Source organism: Opisthorchis viverrini (genome assembly GCF_000715545.1).
Source record: "Opisthorchis viverrini unplaced genomic scaffold opera_v5_3, whole genome shotgun sequence".
NCBI classification, from domain to species: domain Eukaryota; kingdom Metazoa; phylum Platyhelminthes; class Trematoda; order Opisthorchiida; family Opisthorchiidae; genus Opisthorchis; species Opisthorchis viverrini.
The window spans coordinates 3,386,099-3,412,748 of record NW_008751659.1 but is presented as its reverse complement, the minus strand read 5'-3'; the positions used below and the strand labels follow the sequence as shown (position 1 = coordinate 3,412,748).

Genomic DNA, 26,650 nt, shown 5'->3' with positions numbered 1-26,650 from the left:
ATAGGCTGTTTGGTAGCTTTGTTTTTGCTGCAGTATGCGCAGTTTTAGAGTAATACATGGAAATGTATGTAAGCGTCTTTGTAGTTCTAACCTGGTTGTGTTTATTTTATGCAGCAACCGGTACGCTCGTCAATTGGTAGCTTTAACTTTCGGGTTCACTTTCCACATGGGAGACCTACACAAAGTTTATTATGCAAAACGGGAATCCATTTACACAGCTCGACGTCTACGCCTACTTCATAATATTCTAATAATTAGGTCAACGAATCTGCCTGACAATATAGGGGTGCTCGTATTTTCAACTCATGATGGCATAACGTTTATTATGGACCACTTTTTGAATGCTTGGGACCTTCTTAAAGTCTAGCTAAATCTTAGTTTCTAACCAGTTAACGTCACACAATTACCTTTAATGTCAGATTTTGCAAATCTTCTGGTAAGTCGGAAGTGTAGAATAGGCCTTTTCCCCAGTTGCGTAAAGGGCTACAAAAACGGCATAAAATGTGAGCAAGATAAGGAAAACTGTCTTTTGCCATTTGCTTGCTAAGTCCAGGCTTTAAATAACTATATGACGAAAGTTGGTCAAGAATCAGTTGTACATGCCATTAGCTAAGTTATTTTCAATGCGGTTGGTGGAGTTTAACATAAAATGTTGCCTTAAAAGCTGGCACTGTATTCTCTCTTGCATACACAACTTTAGTGGCCTCATAGTTTTCTTGTATAAAAATCAATGCGTGACTGCGTAAGCAGGACGCGTTTTGGGCCATAAGCTTTATCAATCAGAGTTCTGGAAGCATTAGAGCGATTTTTCACTTTTACAGTTCCCATACCTGGGGCAAATGATCTATCGAATAGTTTGCGGATTGTAATTAAATATGGCGGTTAAATTAGATGATCTACTGCGTTGAATTTTAGCTTGAGGGGCTTAAACAAATGAAGCAGTCACACGTGTTTCACATAGTGCACACGGCACTACAATACTTGTGGCAACTCGGTATGCAGGACGGAAGTTTGGAGTCCTTTCTGATAGCTTGCATCTACATGTCTCATCAGATTATGTTCCTGGGTGGAAAGAGATTTAGTCATTTGAAGAGTGCATGCTCACGGCAAGTATTCATCAGTTTTCGAACGAAACCATGTCAGTCAAATCATGCTGCTGTCCAATTGAGGGGGTAAGTGTATCAAACGACTAAATTATACTCATCGTTCCACAGAAGAGGGAGGTTTTTAAGTAGGGTTTTCGGAACATTAACCCAGCCAAGCTGTCCGAGGTTTGGCTCACTTTTGGGAGAATGTGCAGGAGTTTTATCCACTACCGCTGTAAAATCTTTAATGCAGCATTTCATTCCTGCACCTATTGACCTTAAATCGAAAAGTAATGGTTATAAGTATTAAGAATATGAATATGGTGGTTATGAGGATACTGAGGATGATGACGATCCTGGTATATATGTAGCACAGATTCATTCAGACCGATGGTACAACGGATAGGAGGTATTTACGAACCACAAATATTAGTCTCAGTAATCCACACAGTCTGGATGACTAACAGCACAAAATAAATAAATGATAAGTAGCGAAAACTCTCGAGATCATCACAGAATGCGCCCTATTGGAGTGAAAGTAGAAACCGAAAATGTATTCATGCTATCAAAGTTCATACGGCAGTTTGAGCGGTTCCAAGGACTTGATCTAGGCAGTTAATCTCACAGTCCAGTAAAGCGTTTAGTTGCTAGTTGGCTCACCCTAAAGGCAACACCTTCTTGAACCAAGCGGATGGGACCAATTTTTTACTGCCAAATTCGGCGGACCTCCGTTATTTAAAAGCTTGGATGGACGAACGCAAAGCATAATCTTGTTGAACAGTCGATTTCTCTCGTGCTGATGCCGATGGGATAATACCAGTGGGTTCACAAGTCTCATATCCACGAGCGCTGTTGTTGGACATGATACGTTGAGCACAAGTTTGTACGGACTTCAGGTATGAGCGACGGTCTTGTAAAGGCGAACGTGAACGACATTATGCTTATCAAAGTCGATGCGCGTTAGAGACATGCATCATCGCCGTGGTCGACAACACACCAGTGTTTTTCATTGATGCTTCGCCGAAACTGCGGCAGCCACAACCACTGTACGACAAGTACGCAGCTATTACAGCTGACAATCATGATAATAGCCTTATGGCGAAGAAAAGTTGGTTTTTTAACACATCTCACAATCGTTCTGATCTTTCCTTCAGCTTTCCATTTCGGTGGTTGGTCCTTGTGAACACCACTATAGTATCACACGACATTTTAAAAAAACCTTTGCATCCTCACTTGGTCTGTACTGTAAAATATCAGCATAAGTCTCTCTCTTACATTCAGCTTGTAATTTCAAAGGCTGGAAACTTTAGAACAGCGCGGAAAATGTATTAGGTGAATTTGCTTTGTATTGCACGATGAACTGGAGCGACAGTAAGAAAAATTCTTGCGAATTAAATACTAGGTGCATCCAGAGCTAAAGGAAGCTGAAACCATAGTGACTTTTTTACTAGCTTGCACTTTTAAAGTGAATTCCAACATCCTTTAACATTTTCTCGACTTATTTGCTTAAGTTTTCGAAATGAGTGCTAAGGAAATAGCTTGCTACTCTTACACTGCCGGTATTGCACATAATCGAAATTCGCCATATCAAGCAGAATGCCTGTTTTGTACTTCTCGACTTTCCTGGTCAGCTGGAGAATACGTCTGAATGAAGATCAGCAAAGTTCTCTTCGAAAAGCTGTTAATTTACTCGGCTCAGCTAATTACCCTGGGTATACAGATGAATTATTCAAACCCGTCTTCGTCGTCATCACCAGTGAAATCCATTTCCTGATTTTATTTTCAGCCTTGTAATTGGCTACACCATTTTCAATTGGAGAATCCTGTATGTGCAGAAATTCGATTTACCACACTGTCTGCTCATAATCCGCCCCAGGTATCAGAATTTTCGTTCTCAGTCTAGAGCATTTCATGTCAAGACATTGGAGTATAGGAGCTTGAATCCTGAAAATTGCCTCACTGGATAGTATAATGAACTCCGAAGTGACTTCTTCAGACAAAGGTATTTTGACTGCTGTAGAGCAGGTGAGTTTGTCTGCGTGTAATTCAACCAGCCATATAGTTCTTGGAATACTATCAATTTCGCAACACACTTATTCAGTTCAAAGAGGAATCCTTACCATTTCTGAACGAAGACGTTGCCGAGTGGCGACCGTTGGGATACTTTCTGAGAAAGGTAAAATTGTGATCCGTTTGTATGTCTGAAACCCTCTCAGAATACAATTCTGAATTTGTTAAAGACCGGCCAAGTGTCCACCTTCTTTGATTCATTACTCAGTCTTCTACCAGAAGATTTTACGTCCAGAAAAGATTATCAACGCCTGGAGTTCGAACTTCAATTATTTCTTGCCACGGCTAACTGGGAACACAAAAACTCCGTAGGATCTCATTTTCTAGCTATTTCTCCTTTCAAAGGAGGAACGAAATGCTGCATTGAACAGATTTCGGCAATACTTGGAGACCAAAGGAGCCCTTTTGAGTCAAACTACTGATTTGCTGCCCTACTACGCTCTTCCATACGTTCCAAATCCAAGTGAACATCCTATATATCAAGGCTTGTTCAGAAATCCCTGGCGAGCCTCAGTGCAGCTGAAGCTTACCTCACTTCTCGATAACGTGCTTTTAGAAGGTAACATTTCTCAGCCGCGACTAGTTCGTGTCCTGACAGAACACACTACTAAACGCGATCGAACTCTGAGGCAGCTACATGTACGTCTAGTTCCAGACTCCACAGTTATTGATTTTTATACCTCTAGAGTGAATTGGCAGATGCAGAAAAAAGGGCATCACAGGCTCATCGGAGATTCACTCGTCTCCAGGTTGACTATCAAACACTAATTAGTGTGACAGCCGATCTTTTGGACGCTTTGGAGAACAGTCTCAAAGGAAACAAACTTGAAGATGGTGTGATGCAACGGATTTACACGCGGCTAATGAACAACCAACCAGCGGGTGGTAAAGTGTCCCAGGCAGGCACCGATGGAGCATCCATTTCATTTGGCTCCGCGAAAGACTTTTCAAGATTTTCTGGCAGATATGAGAACTTTGGTAACTCCATTTCTCTGGAACAGTCGCAAATATGGTGAGTGCAATGCCGGTGTAATTAACTCAAAGGCCTTTTATGGGTTTCTCATTAACTACACCAGTTGCCTATTTTTTAACTTATGTCAAACCGATAAGAGTTAATTCGTGTTTACTTGGGGCTGTACGCATGTAAATATCAAAGCATGATCCTATTTCAATCCAATTTGATCATCCACTCATAAATGACACACACTCACACCAGCGATCAGGTCATTCCGTGCTTACTGAGAGGGTAGACGTTTTTAGGAGATGATATCTCAGACGCAAGACCTGATTTTCAGTATGTCTGCCGGTATGTGTTGAGCAAAACTGGAACAAAAACTTCGTTTTTAAACCGACTTTTTTCGTTGAACTTGGAGAAGCGCGTCCGGAAGACATTGAAAACATTGATTCTCCTTACTGCTACTTGTGCCCCCATCTTTTAAATATTAGGCTATAGTGTACAATGTGAATCAGAATTGTTACTCGCTTATTTCCGTGGCCGACTACGGCGTTAGGAACTCACAAAACGTTAATTTTAGTGGTTTGTAACGTTTTTCTGCCTTGGATGCCAGTTTAGGTATGTCGCAAACAGCCGTCTACTCGCCCACTTTTTCTGTACCGAAACAATCGCTTCCTAATTGCACGAAGACTACGAACTTTAAAATTAGCTAGGTGTTACAATTAGTTTTTCAGTAGTGTTTTGCAAATACAACCCAATAAAATGAATTTTTTCAAGCATAAGATAACTGTATAGTTTTAAAGTGAACGTCAGACAAAAGAAAATCTGACTTTTTATGGAACAACTATATGAAATAGGGAGGAAAATTTACCATTTTTAGTCCACAGTTTAATTCCGTTCTTTTTAAACTCTAACCGATGTTAAAAACATAATCGGTTTGACGTATCTGAGGTTAGTGCACAATAAGGCAGAATTTTGGACTTCTCACTTAAAGCTTAGGTTGATGCATAAATTAGATGGAAATCAAGTAGATTCATCCAGTGTTCGACGAAACTGATGCGGCACCTGGAATACTGTGCCACTCTGATTCGATTAGGACCTGATGTTTCTGGTGACCTCACACCGAATTCACGATTTAATGGGCCGCTACCGATAGGGACAGTGTTTTCCGCAACATCCTGAACTCCAACTGGACTGGAGAAGATAATCATGCGAAATTCCCTCTGCCGCTACCCCTAATGCAACTGTTCTACGAGCGGTGACCTTTGCAGAGCACTGAAACAAATCAGCAAAGTTTGCTCCACGTACATCAGATGGGTCTCGAGATCCAAATAATCCACTTGCGAGCTAACGCAAAGTTATGAAGATACCGGTATTTGATTATCTACGTGTCACTAAGCCTTCATGAAGTCCAAGTAGATGTTACTGATAAGTTCAGTGATAACTTGAGACGTCAGTCATTGAACTGCAAGTGACGGTCCCGGTTATTTATCAATTAAAGCCTGTAAGGCTTTGAAAAACAGTAATGAGATTATATAAATGTGGAAATTATCATAAACGTCTTAAAATGAAGCAATATGGGTGTGATACTACAAAGTAAAACAATAGGAAGCACTGGTGAAATGAAGGCCATTTGTCATCACCTCCATGTCGTTGTCGGCCGTGTGGCCATATTTATTATGATGCGCCAATGTCCTCAAAACACAATTGAAACTATCTTCCAACAAAGTAGTTATAATAAACCAGTTGATTTTTTTGAAAAAAAAATCAAGGAGTGTCCATGAGCAGTTGATAAGTAAGTGGGAGCCTTTATTCGCTCTCATAAAGACCATCATCTCTGAAGCTATCAACTGATTTGTTCATTGGAGTGATCACTCGTTACCGAAGTTATCATCAATACCATCTTATCATCATCAATGTCATCATCATTATGCACAAAACGCTAACACTGACACAAATGTGTCACTGCCGTACAGCCGCAAGATTTAAATAACTTCAAACCTTAAAGTGGAAAAAAGGCGGACATAGAAGGAATCTGGTCTCTGCCCACTATGAGGTGCCCATAAATCACAACTCTGGGAGAAAGTTGGCAGCTCTAATCCAACTAATATTGGCTATTTCTCGCAACGTCTTTGGTCCATCTCAAAAGGAGTCGCAGTGACCGCTTCTGGATGATAGGTATACAGATATGTTGCGGCGATATCGCACGTGGTCCACTACGTAGTTCGAAGCATTTTGAAGAAGTCACGGAGAAAAACACGAGTCTGCCCTGGCTCAGTCCAGTGTGCGTAGCGCAAGACAGATAGATTGCACTAAACTACAGAAGCAAACACCGGTCTTAGAAATACCTGGTTACGAATTCGCCAACACCGTCTAGCATCAATAATGCCTTTGGGACCAATAGTTGCATCCATATGACATTACATTTTTGTACCGGAAAGCTGTTAGCTGCTGAAAATATACGAACCCGTTTTTAGGCTCACGCATTTACGCACGCAGAACCATTGAATTTAACCTCATATCCTCTGCTACTTCAGTCGTACTCTGACAGAGAACAATGTATTAATCTCACATCCCTCAGTCAACGCGAGGACGCTTTTTTCCTAACTCGATGGTTTGTGTTCCAGCTGTACCGATATCGAGAGATGCTAGATATTTACTGATGTCTCATTCGAAAGCCTAACCGCAAGTCTAATTGTAATTCCAGGAATGGTAAGAATGAGGTGTCACTGGTTGAACTTGATTACACAAAAATCAAGAAGGACATTGGACAGCTAGAAGATCGCAAAAAGTGCTACTTATTACAAGCGCTGCGTTGGGTACGTTGAAAATCATGTTTGTATCCTCGGGTTGAGTCTGGCTCTAGAAATTCTGCTTTTATAAAATTAAGGCACCAACTATTTTTGTGTCAAGTTGCAACATCTTGACAATGCAAAGAGTTGTCTTTAGCGAAGCTGACTTTTTTAGTCCTGTTTTTCTGTCAAAATGGGCACGTTTTTTTAACATTTCAAATTCATTTTTGCTGTCATACTTCATTACTCAAAACATTTACGTCCACTGAGATTGCAACTTTATTACTGAACGTCCGGATTTGTAAATCGGTGAGCCCAAGTGTAGCTTCTTTGTTATATACACTAGCAACAGTAGACAAACAACCAAGTGATTCCCATTTTGAATCATGTTATTAAAATATGAATATGGTCAAATTCTCCATTAGAACTCTTCAAATTATTCACACGAATATTGATCCGTGGACATACTGATCTTCTTGATGATGTGCTGGCATCTCTATGGCTCATAGTCAATTATTTTGTAATGGGCAGATGAACTGGGAAGAAGGAAAATTCATAATCTTTGACGGATCCCGATAAAACAGTTGAATAGTCTGTCATCTTCTGTTGTTAGCTCAAACTTTATCCGCGAATTCTTCCGCCATGTAGTGAAAGCTTCCGTCTAAATCAAAACTCTCCGAGGAAGAATCTTCTTATACTCCTCTATCAAAAATTAAACTTATTTTTTAGATGCCCCTTGGACGGTGTGACTACTTATGACTTTAATTCACATGAATGGCTACAAGGAATCACGTGCGAATATTATCAGCTGATTGCATCAGTGTTTCTTTTTTCCCGTTTAAAAAACTGGACTAATGAAAACTCCAGTCGGGATTTCATCCTACAGCTAAAGTCAATCCGGTATGAAAAACTGGTAAACACTGTACAACCTCTTTGTCTCTGCTTAGAATTAACAGCAGTGCGCATTTCAAGAACCTCTAGGGAAGAGGTCATTTTCAGGTCAGCATTTGATCATCATATCATTCGGTAACGAAAGGCTGACCAACAGTGGGTTTTGCTTGCAGAACATGGTTTCTCTCACCCTCCAATCACGCAACCACCTGTTGACTATCTCCTCGAATGACCACTTCTCAGATTGGGGTCCAAGTGAATAGTGAAGCCGTCATGAAGAGACTGGCCGTCACAAAGAGACTGGACCTTACATGGTGTGACGGTTTGCGCCCCTCAGCGATCCATTGTGCTATACTGGGGAGTGTCCCCGTGACACTCACTGAGTCCCTCATACCAGCTTGGTCAATGGTTGAAGGTCTGACGAACACAGTCTCATGGCCCTCCAGGTTGGAACATGTGGCGACTTGTTCCGTAGAAATGGTAATGCATTTGCATTTCCACCGCTGCCTTGCGGTTGGGCTTGTGAGTCAAAGGCTTTGGTTGAGGACCCTAATCGTCCTCCTGTCTAGGTGTGGGTGCCCTGGTAGTATCCCAGCCCTCGTACAACCATGACATCACGGCAGTGAAGCCTCGGTGTTTAACACTGATGTTATGCCGTCAATGATGATGGTGAATGGTGAACTTTTTTCATTTTCGAGTACGTTACTCATGGTGTATTGGTAGCACAAATAACCTACGGAAATTCATTTGAGAATTCATTCTGGACGTGAAGTATTCTTTCCATATTACCAAACAACAGTTCACGACTATTTTTGAATACGGTGTAATTTAGATGTTCTTGTCCAACAGTTGCTGAAAATTTGTCCATACGATAGAGACAACAAATTTGGACTGATTCCAAAAAGCCTGTTGAGAAGTTAAGGGACGGAATTTACACTGAGCTTCAAATTAGTTTTTCCCCCTTATAAGTTCTTGTGTCCGTTCTGGCACTTTCCTAGAAATAGAATAATGACAGACACAATGAGCGACACGGAGAAACTTCTTGGACAAATCTAGTATCTAAAATTACAGAGGAAACTTGTTCAAAGATCAACAAAGTTCAATTTGATGTGCTGTCAAGTGTTTAGAAGAAGCACTCACTGCGTTTGACTTCAAAACTGAACTCAGGGGGTGGTGAACTCAAGTTAAGCTTTTCTATAAAACGAGCAAGACAGCAAAAGATGTCGGTAAGTTACTTAGAAAGAACACTGCGTGACAGATTGTTACTGAATATTGCACCGTGGTGATGCACATTTAATGCAAGGGAAAATCACATTTTTACGCTTCATATTGTTATTCCTACCTCATTAGGAGTTTTTGCCGTTAGCCACGCATTTTTCAACAAACAATGAATGCGGTTTTAAAATTTACATGTGACTGACAAAATGACTTAGCAAGAAAGGGACAAAGGGACAAGAAAGGTGACAAAATTTTAACAGTTCATTTATTTTTGTCATTTGACAAAGCAAAACGCACACTTCTAGGTAGACGTAGTCGACTCCGTGTTAGTGTGTCATGTGACATATGACTCATATGAAACAAGTGCAAGACAAATGGCTCGGGTCTGCATCCTCTGCATGGTAAACCAGCCGGTATAGTTCGGCCAGTAGTAAAGAGTTTTGTTATGCAACAATGCCACGAACCACGAACTAGGATGCTTCCGATGACCTCCCTCTAAAATGCACTTGACAACCTCTGTAGACGTGTTACAAGACCATGAGTGCCATTTGGATAACTGCATTACACGAAGTCCATTGCGCAGTTTAGGGTGGCCGCGCAATATTATGTAAAAGATGCGTATTTGTCGTACCAATTTAAACGGCTCTCCAATCATATCCGAACGATGGACAATTGGGGCTTAATGTTCTGCCATATCATATTTAGAATGTTTTGGTAATTAGCGGTGTATAGCTTAGTGAAGCATTCAGCCTTATAATAGTCCAATAAAAGTATGTAGTCCAATGTGAATGATGAACTCGGAAAATTTTATTCTCAGGAATGATCAGCGTTGGGTCTGGTTTGGGTTTTAATTTGCTATTTATCCGCAAGAAGCTGTCTGAATATCAGTTACACAAAAGGGTCTGCTTCAGAACTTTTTTCAAAGACATTTCTATACGTATAGAATAAAGCATTCATCAGGTCAATCATTCGGGCAGGTGGTGTCAAACTCGCGACTTGGAAGTCTATATTCCTTCACGTTAAGTGCTTCGAGTAAGTGTGCCACAAAAGTCCTCTCAAGCAACACATCTGGAAATGCTGGGCGAATCGTAGACTGAGTAAAGTGGTTGGTTCCAGAAACACAGGAACACCATGCGATCCTTGTCAGAAGTTGTGATAAAAGTACAATTAGTATAACATTTCTAGATGGGAATGTGCGCAAGTGATCACAATTTGGTCTCAGTTAAAGCTAGAGATGAAACAAAGTACAAACTAGTACATGCAACAGCATAATCAATCCGTTTAGAGGAAGAGTTCCCAGAAATGCAAAACAAATCGGTTGCACAAGGAGCGTATTCCATCAGGCTAGGCCTGATGGAATACCCGGTACATTTTTTCGTTAGATATGTGTTCAACTAAAAGGCCGATTGCTTCACTCGAGAACACGTCTGTGCAAAATGGCTTTATGTGAAGGACACTTATGAAAACAACAGTCATTGAGGTTGATGTAGCGTTACATTGCTGGCAGCGTGCGAAACGTTTACTCAGTCAACACCGTAAGTCAATGAGACCTATGCAAAAATGTACAGCTGGCTATTACGTCAACGTAGCAGACTGATAAAGGCTTTTCAGCTCAACGCGCAGTTTAGTCTAGAACCACAGTGCTTCGTGTAAAACACTTTTCTGAACAAAAGCAGCAATGTGGGGGGAAGAATACCGTATTGTTAGCAGCGCAACCGTCCCTATTTGACCAATTAACGTACGTGAAGCTGTCTACCGGGCTCACTAACCAGCACACGTAAGAGTTACCTTATATCTCCCACAGCTCATGTCAGCAGATCGAAGAGAAAACCTAATGGAAGAACATGACGCTGTGGACAGTTATCAGTGCTGACTAATTAGATAATGAGTATACGTTACATGTAAGAATTTTTTCGAATCTTGCTAATCATTTATAATGGCATTTAACCCCACATTCTTTTTCACAGAGGCTTACGAAATCGTCAGTGCCACAACGCGAATTATGCTTGACCTCTTTTGTACGCCACGACTTGCTCGACCTCACGACTATTGGACCCGTGGGTGACGTGACACCCGATAAGGCTCCTCTACTTTGTTGCCTATCCTCCCAACATCACAGAGTGCGGGAATATATGGCTCGTTTTGTGAATGCGCTCTCTTCCTTGTGTAGAGGTAACCATCTGCGTGGGATTTCTCAATTTATCCTTCTTTTTGTTTGAATAAGGTCGAGCTTATTTGTCGCAGAATGCCGCAGTCGTTAAAGCCCTTATTAACGAAGTGCTCAAGGAAAAAGATGAGTCTATAACCCGTGAAAATCTGGTCGGGGCCCTGCAGAAAATGAGCTTGAGGTATGTATTCCCTGCTGGTTAGATTCCGTTAACTATATTTCCCAGCTAATTCCAGCTAATTCTACTGAGTTTAGCATTTTCTAAAATGCACAGTGTCAATTTAGGGCACCCAACTTGAAGCATTCAGTTGATGCTTTGACATACTATACCAGTTTTGTCAAGCAATTAATAAAATAGCTGTTGCATGTGAAGATGACGTAAGTTCATATGCTTCTCTTTCGGTTTTATCAATAACACTCCCATTATTAACTTCATGTGTGCTTTAGTCGAACAAAAATGGTGTACGCCTCGGTGGATGCCGACGTTTTCCTTCGTCAGTAGTGTTCTCTCCTAAAAAGTGGGGCCATTAGATGACATTTCTCACGCGTTCCTTGATTATTTCTAACAACGTTTGTTTAAGGATAATGGGAGATGTCACTCCATTCGGGGGAGGACAACATCAATGACTGGCAACGAAAGTGCCATGACCGGGTCCTCTTTCAAATTTGAATCTTGAAGGCTTATCCTTCCATCGTTTGGAATATCCACCGTACTTGCATGTAGCCACGTTTCTCGGTGAATTTGTCACAGCAACTAAACTTCCTTTTGCATTCCGTATCTATGTGCCTTGTCACGTACATTAGGTAACCATATGACATTCATTGTGTGCAGGAACGACTATAACTTGCCGCCATCGGTGTCTAGATTCATTTAGAAAAAAACAACAGTGATAATGTTTGTCAATGTTAAACCCAAATTTCTCCGTCTGTCTACACCTTACTGGATTTCAGTGGTTCCATCCACGCGCTTGTTATCCAATCCGATCATCACGAGTTAAAAGGCGATAAATTGAAGCGCGCACACACATGCTTCGGTGGCCTCTACTCTGTTAGATCTCTTGTAATGCTGCATATAAAACCATGGTTAAATCTTTTCCCCTTTGATTAAATTCCCTCTGGCTATTTAACCGTATCGTTTTTCCTTGCTAATGCTCCAGAAATATGACTGAATAGAAAAGACGGTTTGGAAATTTTTAAATACCATATGGTTTCGCGATTACTCATCCTCAGTGCGTAAGTTGCAGAAACTACCTCAACTTAACTCGACTGTATCGTTGCCTGTGCACACTTACTGAAGTGGTATTCATCTGTATAGTTAAGACCAAAAACCACAAGTTTCTAAGCTGAAACCGTTGAACATCGCGTGAAAATTATTACCCTGTTTAAGTACTAGTCCATTCCGATTACCGTTGTATCCTGACCTTGAACTCAAGTAGAAGACAACTCGGTGCATCTGAAATACTTCTCACGGTTCAGTTACTGCAGTATTTTTGGGTTCATTTCGATAATCCATCAATAACTTTTTTTACCACCCCTTACTCATTAGACGCCCGATGCAAACAGTCATGATCAATTCTTCAATTATTCCTTGGGTTGTCACACTTTTGGAAAATACGGATAGTCTGTCAGACTACACACTGGAATACGCAGTTGCTTTATGCATGAACCTCTGTTTACGAACATCGGGTAGGTTTTTCGTCTCTTTCAGTTCGAAATGATTGAAACGGTTTGTTCGAACTTTGTCAACATATCAAATACTGATTAAAAAGACTGTGAAGGGTGTGTGCGTTCTCCTGTATCATGAATAACTAAAATAAAGGTAGCAAAGTGCCAGTCTGACGATTCTCGTCAGGTTTAGCACGCAATCAAATTTATATAGCGATAAATATGGAAGAGGAGGGAATTTCTGCACTCGTGAATGGAATTCAGTTTATTTTAGTCTCAGTTTTTCACGCATACTCACACACCTTCTTCCTTTGAGGACAAGAGAAAAAGGGAATAAGAGCCAGGCGTGGGAGGCGATTACCCAACCACCACCCATGAAAGCTACCTGGGATATCATCAGAGACTGTTGTTTGGGTCTGAGCTTATAAGCCGTCTCAGTTTAAACACTTCCAACCTGCTATCCAGTGAGAAACTACTGATTTGTCTTGACTGCCTAGGCTAGGTTGCGTTTACACAATTATATCGCATATTTGATAAGTGAAGATTACCAGCTGCACGGTGTGGTATTATCAAGAGACATTCTACTTTATGGCGCTGAGGTCATGAATGGATGCTTTTGGATGCCACCCCTGGAAGGGCAAACGTCAGGAAAAACTACACATCAAAACCGTGCACTTCAGTAAAAAGCTTCTCGAAGAAGAAACCAACTTGATGAACAGACCGCTTGCAGTCGATGTTTGATGCAACCTTTCGACGGAGTGCACGCCTTTACGAGATATCAGTTCTTATGAATGTTTGCGAGCATTCGAGAGAGTTTAGTAAGTTTATTCACTCTCGAAAAACCGTGTGTACAAACACGTCACTGGTGCTTTCTTTTTGCTCCTTGTTTTCCCTGAGTCTCTTCTTCGAGAAACTCACAATCCAAAAACGACCTATCGGGGGGGGGTTAAACGCTAGCGGTTGTATATTTCACAGAATACTACCTTGTCATGGAGCTCCCAGTCATCTGGAGGGAGAGATGTTGCTTTTATACGACAGGCCAGATATCGAACTGGTGCAGAAATATGTAGAATCCTACTGCACGAATTTCGCATCGTAATCTTTGTTGAGATGACATTCTGGGCCGTGAGACCGTCAAAATGACATTCGTTTAGTAGACTGGGTTATTGTATACCAGAGGGTATCACCTTCAACGTTGACCTCACAAAACCTGAGTGAAGTGCCCTCTAGTTACAGTGCTACAACATGGTCGTTATTGTTGATTTTTTAATTAAATTGAAGCCGGATTCGTTTACCAAGGTGCCTTTTGAGTTCTACCTACAACTTACAAAAAATAAGCGACACTGCACTACCAGAGTTCACGAGCATCTTTGCTCACTGCAAATCTCGATCTGTTCAAAGGGGTGTTAGACCGTTTAGTGCTAGCGAAATAGTGCTGTTATCAAAACACAATCCTTTATCAGCAAACGTATTACAGCTTATAATCATGCATTTCGTAATTATTGCTAGTTTTTTTAACTGGTGACAGGCTACTATAAGACCGTTATAGCTTCACTACTATAGAAACTAGTCAGAAATAGTCAAAAAATAGTCGAACAAATCTGTGGTTTGTTGGTAACATCCTATCGGCTGTCTGATAATAGACGATGTTTACACGCTTCTCTTTTGCCGAATCAGATTACCCTATCATGTCTACTAGTGTGTGGCCGGACCTCCGTTGTACAGGACACTCTATTCATGCAGAAGGTGCCCCTATTCATACTCTGCCTTAGTAAACGCATTGAGCACTAAACCCGCCACACGCTATCCATTGGTAGTTGAAAATGTTTAGAAATCCAAAACCTTATCACTTGAGCAGTTGGTCAGGATAACCGCAAAGTCCAAAAAACATCACCGGTATTGTGGAATATTTGAAGCAGGATTTTGTACCCCTTCTGAGTAAACAGTATCAGCAACTATTGCGATTTTAGGAGAAACAATCGAAGGTGTTTTCTTACGGGAGGGACCTTCGTTTTGCCTTTCGGAGAACGAGGCTATAGGTCCTCCAGGAAAGCGGCGAATGTTCATAGAAGTTCTCCCAAGTGTACTGCAACGTGGCGCTTTACATAACTGTATAAATTTTGACAGTTCAGGTGTGATACACATGTATACACCATGAGTGCTATGCTATGTGCACAATCGGAATAAATAGCTGAGAAATCTCAAACTCATTGGACGTCACAGAAGCCCGGAAATTTCAGTGTGCAACCGATCTCCGAACCGTAGCATATCATCCTGCTTGTGAATGACGGGGAACGCGGTTGCTACCTCTTCAGAGCAGCAACCCTCATTTAGGGGGCCGTGGGGTTACCGGGATATTTAAGGTTCATATAGCTGGAAGCTATGTTTAGAAATCCAAACCACGGGAGAATCAAAATCACGTTTACTACGATTACGTATGTGCATACTTGGCTCCTTAATTTAGGGAGGAACAAAGTACACATTTTGTGTCCTCCTCTCTGTTTGGAATAGAAGTTGCTGTAGAAAACATCTAGAATAACCCTTTTGGAGGTTTTTGGTGGTCCGTCAGTTTCGAGCCGAATTCCTCGAGGCCGGAGTGAGATAGTGTCAGCTGAGGGGAAGTTTCAGTTTGGTATGCTTTCTTGGGTAAATTACTCCAATCAGGTTGAAGTACACCGTGCATGGAACGAGAACAGTCATGGACCATACCTTACGGCACATTGCTTCAATTGCTTCCACTTGTCTCCTAATACTGTAGCCAATTACTTGCATCTAGGTGGCTACCCATTGTTTCATTTTGGCTTTCTGCTCAAATTTCAAAGACTACCGTCGTTCCACTATAGACTACCTGAACAAAATGATGCAAGTTCATACAAAGTAACGGGAAATTGTTGAGTGTAAAACGTCTATTTATTCTACAACTAAAGTGACCGGTATATTGACTGTGCCGAATGCGCCATTTTGTTTCCAAGTTGAGTACAAAATTTAAATGTTATTCCGCAACTAAAGAGAGATTTAGCTGGGTTCCAGGTGAGTCTCCCTCAAGACCAGATTTGTTTGCAAATGTTATTCCCAACTAAAGAGAGATTTAGCTGGGTTCCAGGTGAGTCTCCCTCAAGACCAGATTTGTTTGCAAATAAAAGTGTATTTCGCTAGGTTAGCTGTTGTTTCGTGCGTCGGACAAGTAGCCCTGTCAAAGTTGACCGAATGCTGATAACCTGTCTTCCATTGCTAGTGATTTTTAAAGTATGTGGCCCTTTTCCTATCGATTAGTTAATTGCCTGCTCGCTACTGTAGTCTGATAAAGGACATTTTCACCTACTGACAGGAAAGCGCAACTGTCTTCTTATCAGTTCACGGATCCTAAAAGTTCTGGTTGAACTGCTCAAGAGTGACAACATTGATATTGTGCCGTATGTAAACGGAGCACTATACTCTATTCTACAACTGCCGGAGATTCGCAGGGTAGCAGTTGGTATGGTGAGTGCGCTCCTTTCGTTTGTTTTGTGTACGTTCATCACCACGGTAACGGTTGCGCATGAACCTCTATCATTATCGTCAATTGGATTGTTGCGTGAGCGTTTGCACGCGAACAGCGCATCCAAACACCAGCTTCAAACTTCTGTAGAGTTCATTCCTGTCGTCTTTCAGGCCCGTATTTTCCGTGAAGTATCTAAACAATGAACCATGTATGTTTTAAAAAAATCGATTAGCACCATATAAGAGGTCGTAGACTAGGTTGATTGTACACGAATTCAACTTAGTTTTCTCAGACACCTTTCAGCCTAACAGGACTCCTCTGATAAGCTATTTGCCGGAAACACTGGCTGTTAAAGAGGGTATGAGATTTTTGAGAGAATCAGTGATAAAGACATAGGCTATTTTACTGGTACATTCAGCAGACAAACTTTGAGCGGTTTCTCCGCTCAGTTGAGTGATCTTAGATAGATGTACGTAGAACGGTATTCACTCTTAACATGGAACTGGCAAAGTGCATTAGTGATTTTCGTATTTAAGTAAACGACTGGCATCACGTATTCAGATCCCCTCGGCTACAGCTAACTTACTTGTAAGCAAGGGAGGAAAATAGATATTTCGTTGGATTAATTAGGATGTACCAGACCCAAAAAAAGTGACGATGCAGAAAATTTTCTGATGCTCTAAATAAGCGTTCTGAGGTCACTTCAGCGCAACTTAAAAAACATGATAAGTTCTCACGCTTTCAGCGTTAAAACACGGCTTTCAACCCTGACATCCGCCTCTTAGGAATAATTGTGTCCATTTGCAACGAGACCTCACTGATCCGCGTGGACTTTGTTTTAAACACCTCACATAGAATAACTGTTTGGCTAACGTGAGCACTTTGGTTGATTGTTTACCTCGGGCAGTTTACCCGCCAGATGACATGGTGGGCGGTATTCACTGTATCAGCAACTAGAACCATGACTTGTAATTAAAAAGCTCTCAGAACAGTTGCAGTAGAAATAAGGTCCATCGCAGTTACTTGGTATTTCGACTGCTGTTCTGAGGTGGTCTTACTCTAGTTATGCCCTAGCGTAAATGAAGCAAGCTTAAGACGTCGGTACGGAAAAGAGTAATGTTGTCTCTGAATTGATTTGCTGGATGTTCAGAGCGTGAAGTTCTAGCGCATGAAGTATGAACAGAGGAACATGCCTGAGAATTTGTCAGGAGCACCCTCACTACTCTTTGTGGGTGAAATGATCCTGGGTTGTTCGTATAAGATCAGTAGTATACCCTTATCATTTATGATCAGCCAGGTTTACACGTCTCGGTGTGTTATCAGTGAAGAGGAGCCATCAAGAGAAGTGGGTTGGATGTGAAGTACAAAGCCACCAAAGAGGCCACTAAGCAGATTGTCTTATCTCTTAGCGATCTAAACAAACAAAACAACAAAACTGTAAGTGGCGCTAAAGAGGACCTATCAGTTGAGGCTCACATTACAGGGGAAACAAGTTCACAAAGCTGCTAAGGTTGGTGTTAAATTCCTCAACCCATAAGTCACAAGACTTAGACACTCACTCTTCAACAGACATTCATCGAATTTGTGTGCTGAAAAACCACTTACCTGTTAGCTTTCCATCAATCTAAAAGCTCGACCCACTCGCTTGACCACGCGGAACTCTTGTGTCAAAGGAGAAACGTAACCCAGCAACAAGCCCACCATATTCCACCAAATCTTTTTTAGGCCTTATCATCATCATCAATAGCTGCAAAACGGTCTACTTACTGTGCTGAGGTTATAGCTGCCACAGTTTCGTTCACTGAAGAAACCTTACTTTTCCACCTTTGTTTTCAGAAGAGAGACACCCAACTATAAAATCTAGGCGTAAAACAAATCATACTACATTGTGCTTAAGTGCGATTGTCAGGCCTACGGTGCCTTCTTGCAAACCTAGGCCATAGGTCAAGAAACTTAAACGCACGAGTACTTTTCCTACATCTAGTGGCTCTGTCAGTTCCGGGTGGTTTTCAGACACACTTCACTGAACATCCCCAAAAAAGCCAGACACCGAACTTGGTACTCCACGGCACACGTCGTAACGTTGAGGACGACTGTCTACCATGGATATTATTACAAAAGACCTCACTGATGGTTTACGTTTGAGAATAATTTTAGCTGATACAGTCTAGTCGCTTTTATCATGTCTGGACCATATCACCCAACCATATCATGGTAAATCTTACAGCCGTAAAAATTAGCATCTGTTATCTTCCATCCAATGGAAGTTCCTTATGAGTATATAAGATGGCTTTTGTAAGCAAACGATCCATGCTAAGTTGCTCGTCTAATGTGATGTAGCTCACAGATCCAGAATTATGAACGGTTACATGCAACCAGCAACTGGTAATGAAACAGTTTTATCATGACTTTATGGCCTTTGCAAAAGAGGGTGATACTTAACACCACACTGACAATTCAGAACTCATATTAAGGGTTCGACGCCGGACAGCTGGATCAGGGTTCACTTCGCAGGAAACGCAGTTTACTGTAACAAAATTCCTGTACGAAACTAGATCACTAGATCTCCGAACTGAGTGCGTCTTCTTGTCATGTGATCATTATTAGAACTCCATTGAAAAATAGTTTTGAGCGGCTCTGCACAGCTGGACTACGGCCACTATTTGCCCGCAAATGTATGAATTGTGTTGGATTCGATAATCCAGACTTATAATACTTTATTTTACTCCAGGATTTACAACGCACGCTAGAAGGCCTAATTAGAGCGGACCAGGCAGAGATGAATCGTCAGTTTGAATTTATCATCCGCCGCTTACGTTCACGTGAGTTACAATTCATGTCATATATCCATTCACGAGAAGCTCTCAAAATCATAAAAAGTTTCTTGTTTATGGTTTGGTAACTGATACATATATATATATATATATATATATATATATATATNTTTGGCTGTAACACCCTTTCGGTGCCTAACTGCCTTGCCACTCAAAGAAGCACGAAGGATGGGATGCTTCCAGGTTGCCCAAGCCCAGAAAGAAAAAGTCAAGATGCGGAGTTCAGGTTCGAACTACGGAAATTATGGTCAGTAAATTCGTCCTCCTTATAATATCTGCCATCTTGGCTACTCATCCACAGTTGCAGAACTCTCAACTATTGTATCGGGCTAAGAGTCAATCTGTAATACTATGTGCAACGTTTGTCCTCCGTAAAATGACCACCTTTTGTCAGTGCCATCAGTTTGTCACGCAGTAGCTCTAGGAAATATCCACCAACCACAAGTGACTGCCAACAGACAAACTTCTTCAATTAAGGAAAGTAGGATAAAAGTTTCGCCTTGTATGTTAATTTTGAATTGCTTTTATCGATTATGCCTATGCCCAGACAGAGCAGATACATCGTGGAATATTGCAAACACTTCCTCGAAAGTAGTATTCACCTACTGAAGGATTTTTCAGTCGGTGTCTTTCCTTAAAGGTCACTTGGTCTCAACAATTTCGCATGTTGTGAAAATAGTGCTTGCATCTAGCCAAGTGCTCTGATTGGGTAAAATGTCTATGCACAAACACTTATCTTACGCAAGCTCACATTATGCCCGACGAAACCAGTTACTTTTCGAGAATATTACAATAAACTTTTTTGAAGTGTATGATGACCAGTGTAGCGCTTCTAAAGGCATGGGTTCTTGTTGGTTATGCCAATTTCTGTTTCACGAACATTAGAAGTGTGGGTCTTTTATATTAGTTCAGTAAATAGCCCGTGTATGAGTCTTATGAATTTACTTGAAGTTAGCTTGACTTCGTTTTTATTTCAGACGAGACATGCTCAACAGAAGAATCAGATGACGAAATCGATGACGATGATGATGAGGTGATGTTGGCTGATTGGTTTGAATTTTGAGATTAAGTACATGTTTATGACTAACCTTGGAATAAATGTCAATCACTGTTACATTTCAGGAGGATGCCACAGCACTTGAATCGGACCTAGACAGACAGGATATGCCTCCTCCAGACCCAACCGACTTGAAAGCTCTAACAGGTGCAGATGCAGTATTGCGTGATCCACGTGTGTGGGTTGGTGAAGGACTCCTCAAGTACAAGTATGCTGTGCAGCCAGTGGTACGCGGCGAGGCTAATGGTGGTGTAGACTGGTGTAAGCCCATGCTATCACGTGATAGTGAGGCACGTATGTCAACGACAAGCATGAGGAGTCTCGGCGTACTGAACAGACCAACAACTCCTGGGCAACGCTCATTCCGTGGTTCCGTATCAGAAAGTCGACCGACTAGTGCAATCAAGGCAGGGTAGGCTGGAAGCTCGTTTCAAGCTGTGTTTGTTTCGTTGACTCGCAGTTTTTTCTACCTTATAATTGTATCTTGCTACCGAGGCTTTCTAGAGTCTGAATACGCTCATTTCTTGTGAATAAGCGTTTAATAAATCGTTTAATTTTGACCAAAACGATCAACATGGAAACACCGCGAAGAGCTAAAAGACTACAGTGGTCGTAAAGTTGCATGCCAACTGTCGTCAAGATTTCCCTTGAGTGAACTTATTCCTCCAACACACCTATCCATCTGTTCAAATTTTACCTTACTCAAAGGACATAAACAGGGCCATGACCCTAACGCCCACTTACGTAACCTTGGTTACGCTAGGAGCCATACGGATAAATTCTGCTGCTGAACATGTGGTCCAGTTGAAGGTGACTCCCAGAACCCTCACTTTTATGACGATCACTTTGTGACAAATCAAACCCAGACGACTTACCAGAAAATAGACATTTTCTCTGCCGTCCTTGTGGCGTTAACCATATTTTCATTAGGCCATTTCGACTAGCAGAGCACCTAACCTACCTTGGTCCATTCGGGCCTTGCATGGCCTGGAGGTTCACTGGAGCACCCACCTAGCAATGTAACAGAGAAGTGCAGCTGTCCAAAGGAGAGACAAAAGTGATAAACATATTGTATTTTCAGCACGTCATACATATACAGTCCTTCAAATAAATAATGAGGGAAACAAAGTTGGTATAGTGATGCTCAAAATAAGTGAATGATCCAGTCGGTTCGTTTAATGTGGTTGAAGTCTTCGTAGTGTGATTTCGTAGTATGCATGACATAAACATGCCGGAATAACGAATTTGCAGTTATGGCAAGCAACAACGTAGTAATGCACCAAGACCAAACAACGGAAAAGACTGAATACAGATGAGGTAGCGGCCTTCATTCACAGCGATCGTCCCTTTCAGTAATCCACAAGATAAATGCACGGGTAGATGTCTACAGGGCCAGGCTGTCTATACCTGCAGCCGTTAACGAAAAGGACGTAATGCACCCCCACCATCTGCTCAAAGGTTCACTTTTTGTGCTCCTCCAATGTTTATCTTTCATGTTTACTTGTTTTCTGGAATGGCAGAAGGCATCCGGCCGACTCAGACTTCAACCCTAAAAACAGTACTTCAACCTGCTGTCCAGCTATTTACCACTGAGTCCACTCAGATCTCCATCCTGCGTTGGAGTGGAAAGGCAAGTTGAACACACAGGTGGTCGCAGGTATTGTAGAATCTGCCCGCAGAAGTCAAGCCACAAATGCGTGTGTAAAGTGTCGCCCTAAAATGCAGACCAGTAGGTAACGTTCACCACTGGGGTCCTGTTGGAATAGGTTGTTTAGTTTTGACATGAGTATCCCAGATTTTCAGCATCGCACAGCTAATTCTAAACAAGAGGGATAACATGAATCCACCAACTTCCTCTATACAAAGCCCTCTTTGACGGTAGGTTGAAGTCTTATTGTGCGTGTAGCACACTTTCTTCCAGAAGCTATAAAACAAACCCATTTCTATAGTTGGTAGTTTTGAGGCTTGTATACTAGTATTCACGACATTTTCATCTGAATGGCCCTCTCTCCAGCGCAGTTTTCTGATTGGTCCACAACAAGGCGGGAAAGCATTGGTCTCAAGTTAGCTCTTATCAACAGTTCATATCTTTGACAGTACCGGTATTTGAACCCCGGACATCTGGAATACGATCAAGCGCGTCATTACTCCTTCGCCAGCTGACACTGAATTGTCGCGTTTCAACTGACCGGTGCGTTCATGCCTGATCGATTTGACTGGCTTGTCCACATTCCCAAACTATGACCTAGTGTCTACTCCGGTTCTGCCGATTCATGCATCTGCTTGTTGTACTTGTTTGTCTGCTAGAATGAATTAGGACGGATAACCGAAATGTAAGTGTCACACCTCATATTTACAATTGAGTCGAGAATCAACTGGATATTCCGTTCAAGATTTCTATGGACAGACTATGGTGCAGAACCAACGTACCAACGAATGTTGTCCATTAGCCATGTTCCTCTTACCAGATGGTCAGCAAAGAAGTAAATTGTGCAGTCCTCCCTCTTTATACGAATCACCGTTAAGAGGCAGCCAAATTGTATCCGAATTTCTGGTATTGTTTAGACGAAGATTAGGTTCACAACGAAGTCAGAAGTAAACGGAAGTAAGGAAGATTCAACTTCAATACACAGTCCACGAATAGATTTATTCTACAAACAGAGTAAACTGAATTTGTTGTCGTTGTTTCGAAAAAAACACTGAGTTGCTTAAGATTGTTCAGGTTCTTCCAGCTTGGTGGGTCACTGTCTGGACTTCTCTTCTTGTCCCGGAAAGGAGCATTTCCTTGAATGTGACTTCAGAAAACATAAGGGTTAACTTTACTATTTTGTGATGCGTCTTTTGTCCTGAAACATGCTCTCCCAGCTCACGAATCCACAACTGTTCCTCTTGCTTTGTTACAACAGACAACTTTGACTCTTTCGGTAAGAGATTAAGTTTTGTGGAAAAGCTATGGTTAAGACCACCCGACCGTCACTTCACGGCTAAAAGTGGTGTGAGCTGAGTAATGTTTGTCTTGTTCCAACTTGTCTTGGATGAGTGACATTCTGTCCAGTTCACTTTCCAAAGCCCAATAGCATGGCGGTTGTTTTTCTAAAAATTTTCTGCTTTTTACTTGATTACTAAAAGATTCATGCCGGAAAAAATAAACGGCATAAGCACTACCTTTAAGTCATTTCTTAGGTTGACTTCGTTTGTGAGAAACTGCTCTGTTAACAATGTGAACGAAATCGGGACTTCTCGCCACTGTTTCTATCCGCAATATTCCGTATTGGAAATGGTTACTGAACACCGAGTGTGAATGTAGAACAACGTTACAGTTAGAAAATTTACTAATCAAGACTCATTCATTAAGTTTGATTGCGTGATGTTTGAATGAACAAGCCTCGCAAACGTGGTTTGAGTGTTTGAAGCCATCAGTGATGAACTTAGTGGATCTAGTGGAATCAGTCTGCTCCAGAGGGATACATAGAAGCATGCGCACAATCAAATCTACATTTAATGGAACAGTGGTCTGTTCAATACTCTCATTTCTGGACGCCTCTTGAAACCCACTTGAAACAGCACGTTTGAAATGCATTCGGAGCTTTTTGGTTGAAGCCCACTATTGCGACCAAATGGTTTGTTACACTCAGGCGATTATTCACATTGCAGACGTCCTGTAGAGCGACCTTCCCCAGTCTCTGAAGAATCAATGCATCCACTTTATCTGCGTGACAGCCTGGCGTCCCTGGGTCAAAGTTTTGCTGACGGTGAGCTTTCCAAATACTTTTCAGTTGGTCGGTTTGTAAGTGTTCAGCTATTTTATTTTGCTTTGTAATTTAGCACACGAAGTTGACCCCGGTATTTCGCACTGTCTTTCGAAGAATGAAACATACATGACTTGATCGGGACGTTGCTTTACAGTGTGACATGAATCTATAAAACCCGACGCGCCCAACGAGTTACAGTGCCCTTTGGAGACGGAATAAAAATAAGTACTCAGAACGGCTTAGTTCACACCATAGTAGAATCATTTAGCTGAGCTGAAAAGGACTGGAAGAAAGTGTGTTCTCCAGTCTACTTAACGAGAGGAACATTGCTCCCATATTAGTGAAATCGGTGATGAATGCGACGCCAAACGGTTTCAAGTTCCACCTTGTCATCAAAAAAGCTGCCTATATTCCTTAAACCGCATTTACTCTTCCGCCAGCAGCTTGGACAAAATCCATATTTTGAGAACTAAAGGGGATCAGCAAAGAGCATATCCTCAGACACGTTCCAAATATGGGAATTCACTCGACTAGAATAATTCTGTTTGTTAGAAATCCGTTGTCAAACAACTGATTATTTTCGCGACCAAATACACGTTTCCGCCAGTTTCAAAATGAACACTGCAAAAGTCACCTCATTTTTGACTTCTCTAGAAGCTTCGAGCAGTCCAACTACTAGAACAAGTTGGTTACCCAGAGACCTGAGCGTTGAATCTAGGTGACGCAGGTTGATATTGTGTCCCTTATTGTGATTTTTCATTATAAATTCCCTTTATGGTTCCGCGTGTTCGTTCAGTCTTCACCTATGTGATATAAACTGCCCTGATTTACCACAACTAACGTACATAACCCGAACTTAGATTTAAGAGTTGGATACGGAAAGTGAACTCAGGATCCTATTAGTAAATCGTCATAGCTCAATCACCTGAATCACAATGGCCCTTAGCTCTATGTTACACCTAAGTGCCGGACTCTGTACGACGTTGATCGAGCTTGTCTCAAGGACTAACAGCTGAATATCAGCCGCACCTATAGTGTGCCCTCACCTGACTGACACAATAAGTGAAGGTTTGATGTCACGAAGGAACTCGGAAGAATAAATGGGAAGCCCGAACATACATACAAAACTGACTAGACTAACACATCGTATTCGGGCCGTTATCTCCAATTCTTCTTCTGCTGAGAAAAATTGTAAAGATTTTGAGAAACAGCCCAAATTCACACGGTTATCTCAGTTCTAACAGATTCAAACATTTTGTTCAATTCAAATTTATGACAGTAGAGCGGGTCACTTTGCTTTTAACTAAGGAATACTGGTCATGATAAACTCCATTTGCATGCAAACTAACTTGATCAAACCGTTAGGAAACAAACTAGGAGTCAGTTAGCCTTTTAGAATGAAAGATACAAGTATGCAAAGCTCGAGTGAAAGAACCTTCAGTTGCGATGCTGTCCGGAAGAAGTACATCGACTGAGATAGTGTCCAGTTTCCCGTCCACTGACAATCGTAGACCCATCCAGCAAACCGGACAATCAAAAGGTCGTACCTTAACCCTTGTGGATGAACCATCGAAGACTTTCCCTGCTGAGCTTAGAGTCGCAGTATCAAAGCGACGATCCGACTCGCGAGTCCAATGAGGATAGAGCAGTAACGCATTGTAATTTAATAGAGATCTCCTGTTCCAGATAACCGGTTGCGCCCAAAAGATTTAACTGACAGCCTTCTTAGAGTCCAGTTCACTTTGTATTCCTCGTTCAGACACAACTCCACGAGCATCCATCCAGCTAGACTCAAGTCCGCTCAAAGAAGCCAGTGTGGTTGAATCTCACAAAGCGGATCCAGTAAAACCAAAACCTGAAAAGCCAAGCGCCAAAGCAGATCACAGAAGATCCGCATTTGAAAGCCGGCCAAAAATTCCTCGCACTCCTGATGCTGTTTCTCCCACAAGAGATGATAAGTTTAACTTCGAGCCGCCTCATTCTCCCGATTCCACGGTTACCAGCAGCTTGACTAAGCCGAACCCATCGAATGAAGCCACCCGAAACGGAGACCATTCGATGGTTAGCAATCGTCCGCAGTCAAATACCTCAAAACACAGTGCGGACAACGAGGTGAGTATATTTACCCGTTGATTTTCGTAAAAGGATGCGGTACTTTTGGACAAGAGTCTCCAATTTTATTCCGACTCACTTGCAAAAAATCTGGCATCCGCGTGGGCGTAAGTGCACGCTAGTATTAGTTGCCACTCTGGGATATGGCCTTTTACTATGCGATCTTCAGAGCGCTTGGATACGACAGGTGAGGTAAACAGGCTGGTTTCTCACCCGGCGCACCAGATGTTTATTTAGGTTTCAACGCGGTCACACCCCCTGCTGTACTTAGTTACAGAGGTAGGGCGAACATTTCGACAGTCTACTCATCTGGTCTAACCGGTATTACAACCAAACTGCTTTCTGTGGTAATCTGGCCTTTAAGATGTGCGGTAAACTTCATTATTAGATCATACGCGTCAAAACAACTCACCAACTCAGAGGCCTCTCCTTAGTAATAAAATGAGGAGAATATGGCTGTTGATCAGGTGACAATTGAGCTGTTCGCCGAACCTGGAAATCGAACTTCAGATGCCTCGTCATCATACGATGAGACATTGTCAGTGTCCGGTTGGGTGGGCCACGATTCTCC

General features: G+C 41.8%; 1 protein-coding gene across 1 annotated transcript; it reads left to right on the top strand.

The window, feature by feature from the left end:
- Positions 1–1,136: 1,136 nt before the first annotated feature.
- T265_12521 (hypothetical protein) lies at positions 1,137–26,079 on the top strand (the record flags this gene model as incomplete). The annotated part of the gene is made up of 14 exons (XM_009164157.1): positions 1,137–1,172; positions 3,148–3,261; positions 3,483–3,842; positions 3,878–4,167; positions 6,818–6,929; positions 10,979–11,183; positions 11,236–11,359; positions 12,725–12,864; positions 16,172–16,323; positions 19,056–19,146; positions 20,136–20,191; positions 20,281–20,627; positions 23,870–23,967; positions 25,697–26,079. Coding segments are annotated over 14 exons (2,508 nt in total), but the record flags the coding sequence as incomplete, so codon positions are not given.
- Positions 26,080–26,650: the final 571 nt, after the last annotated feature.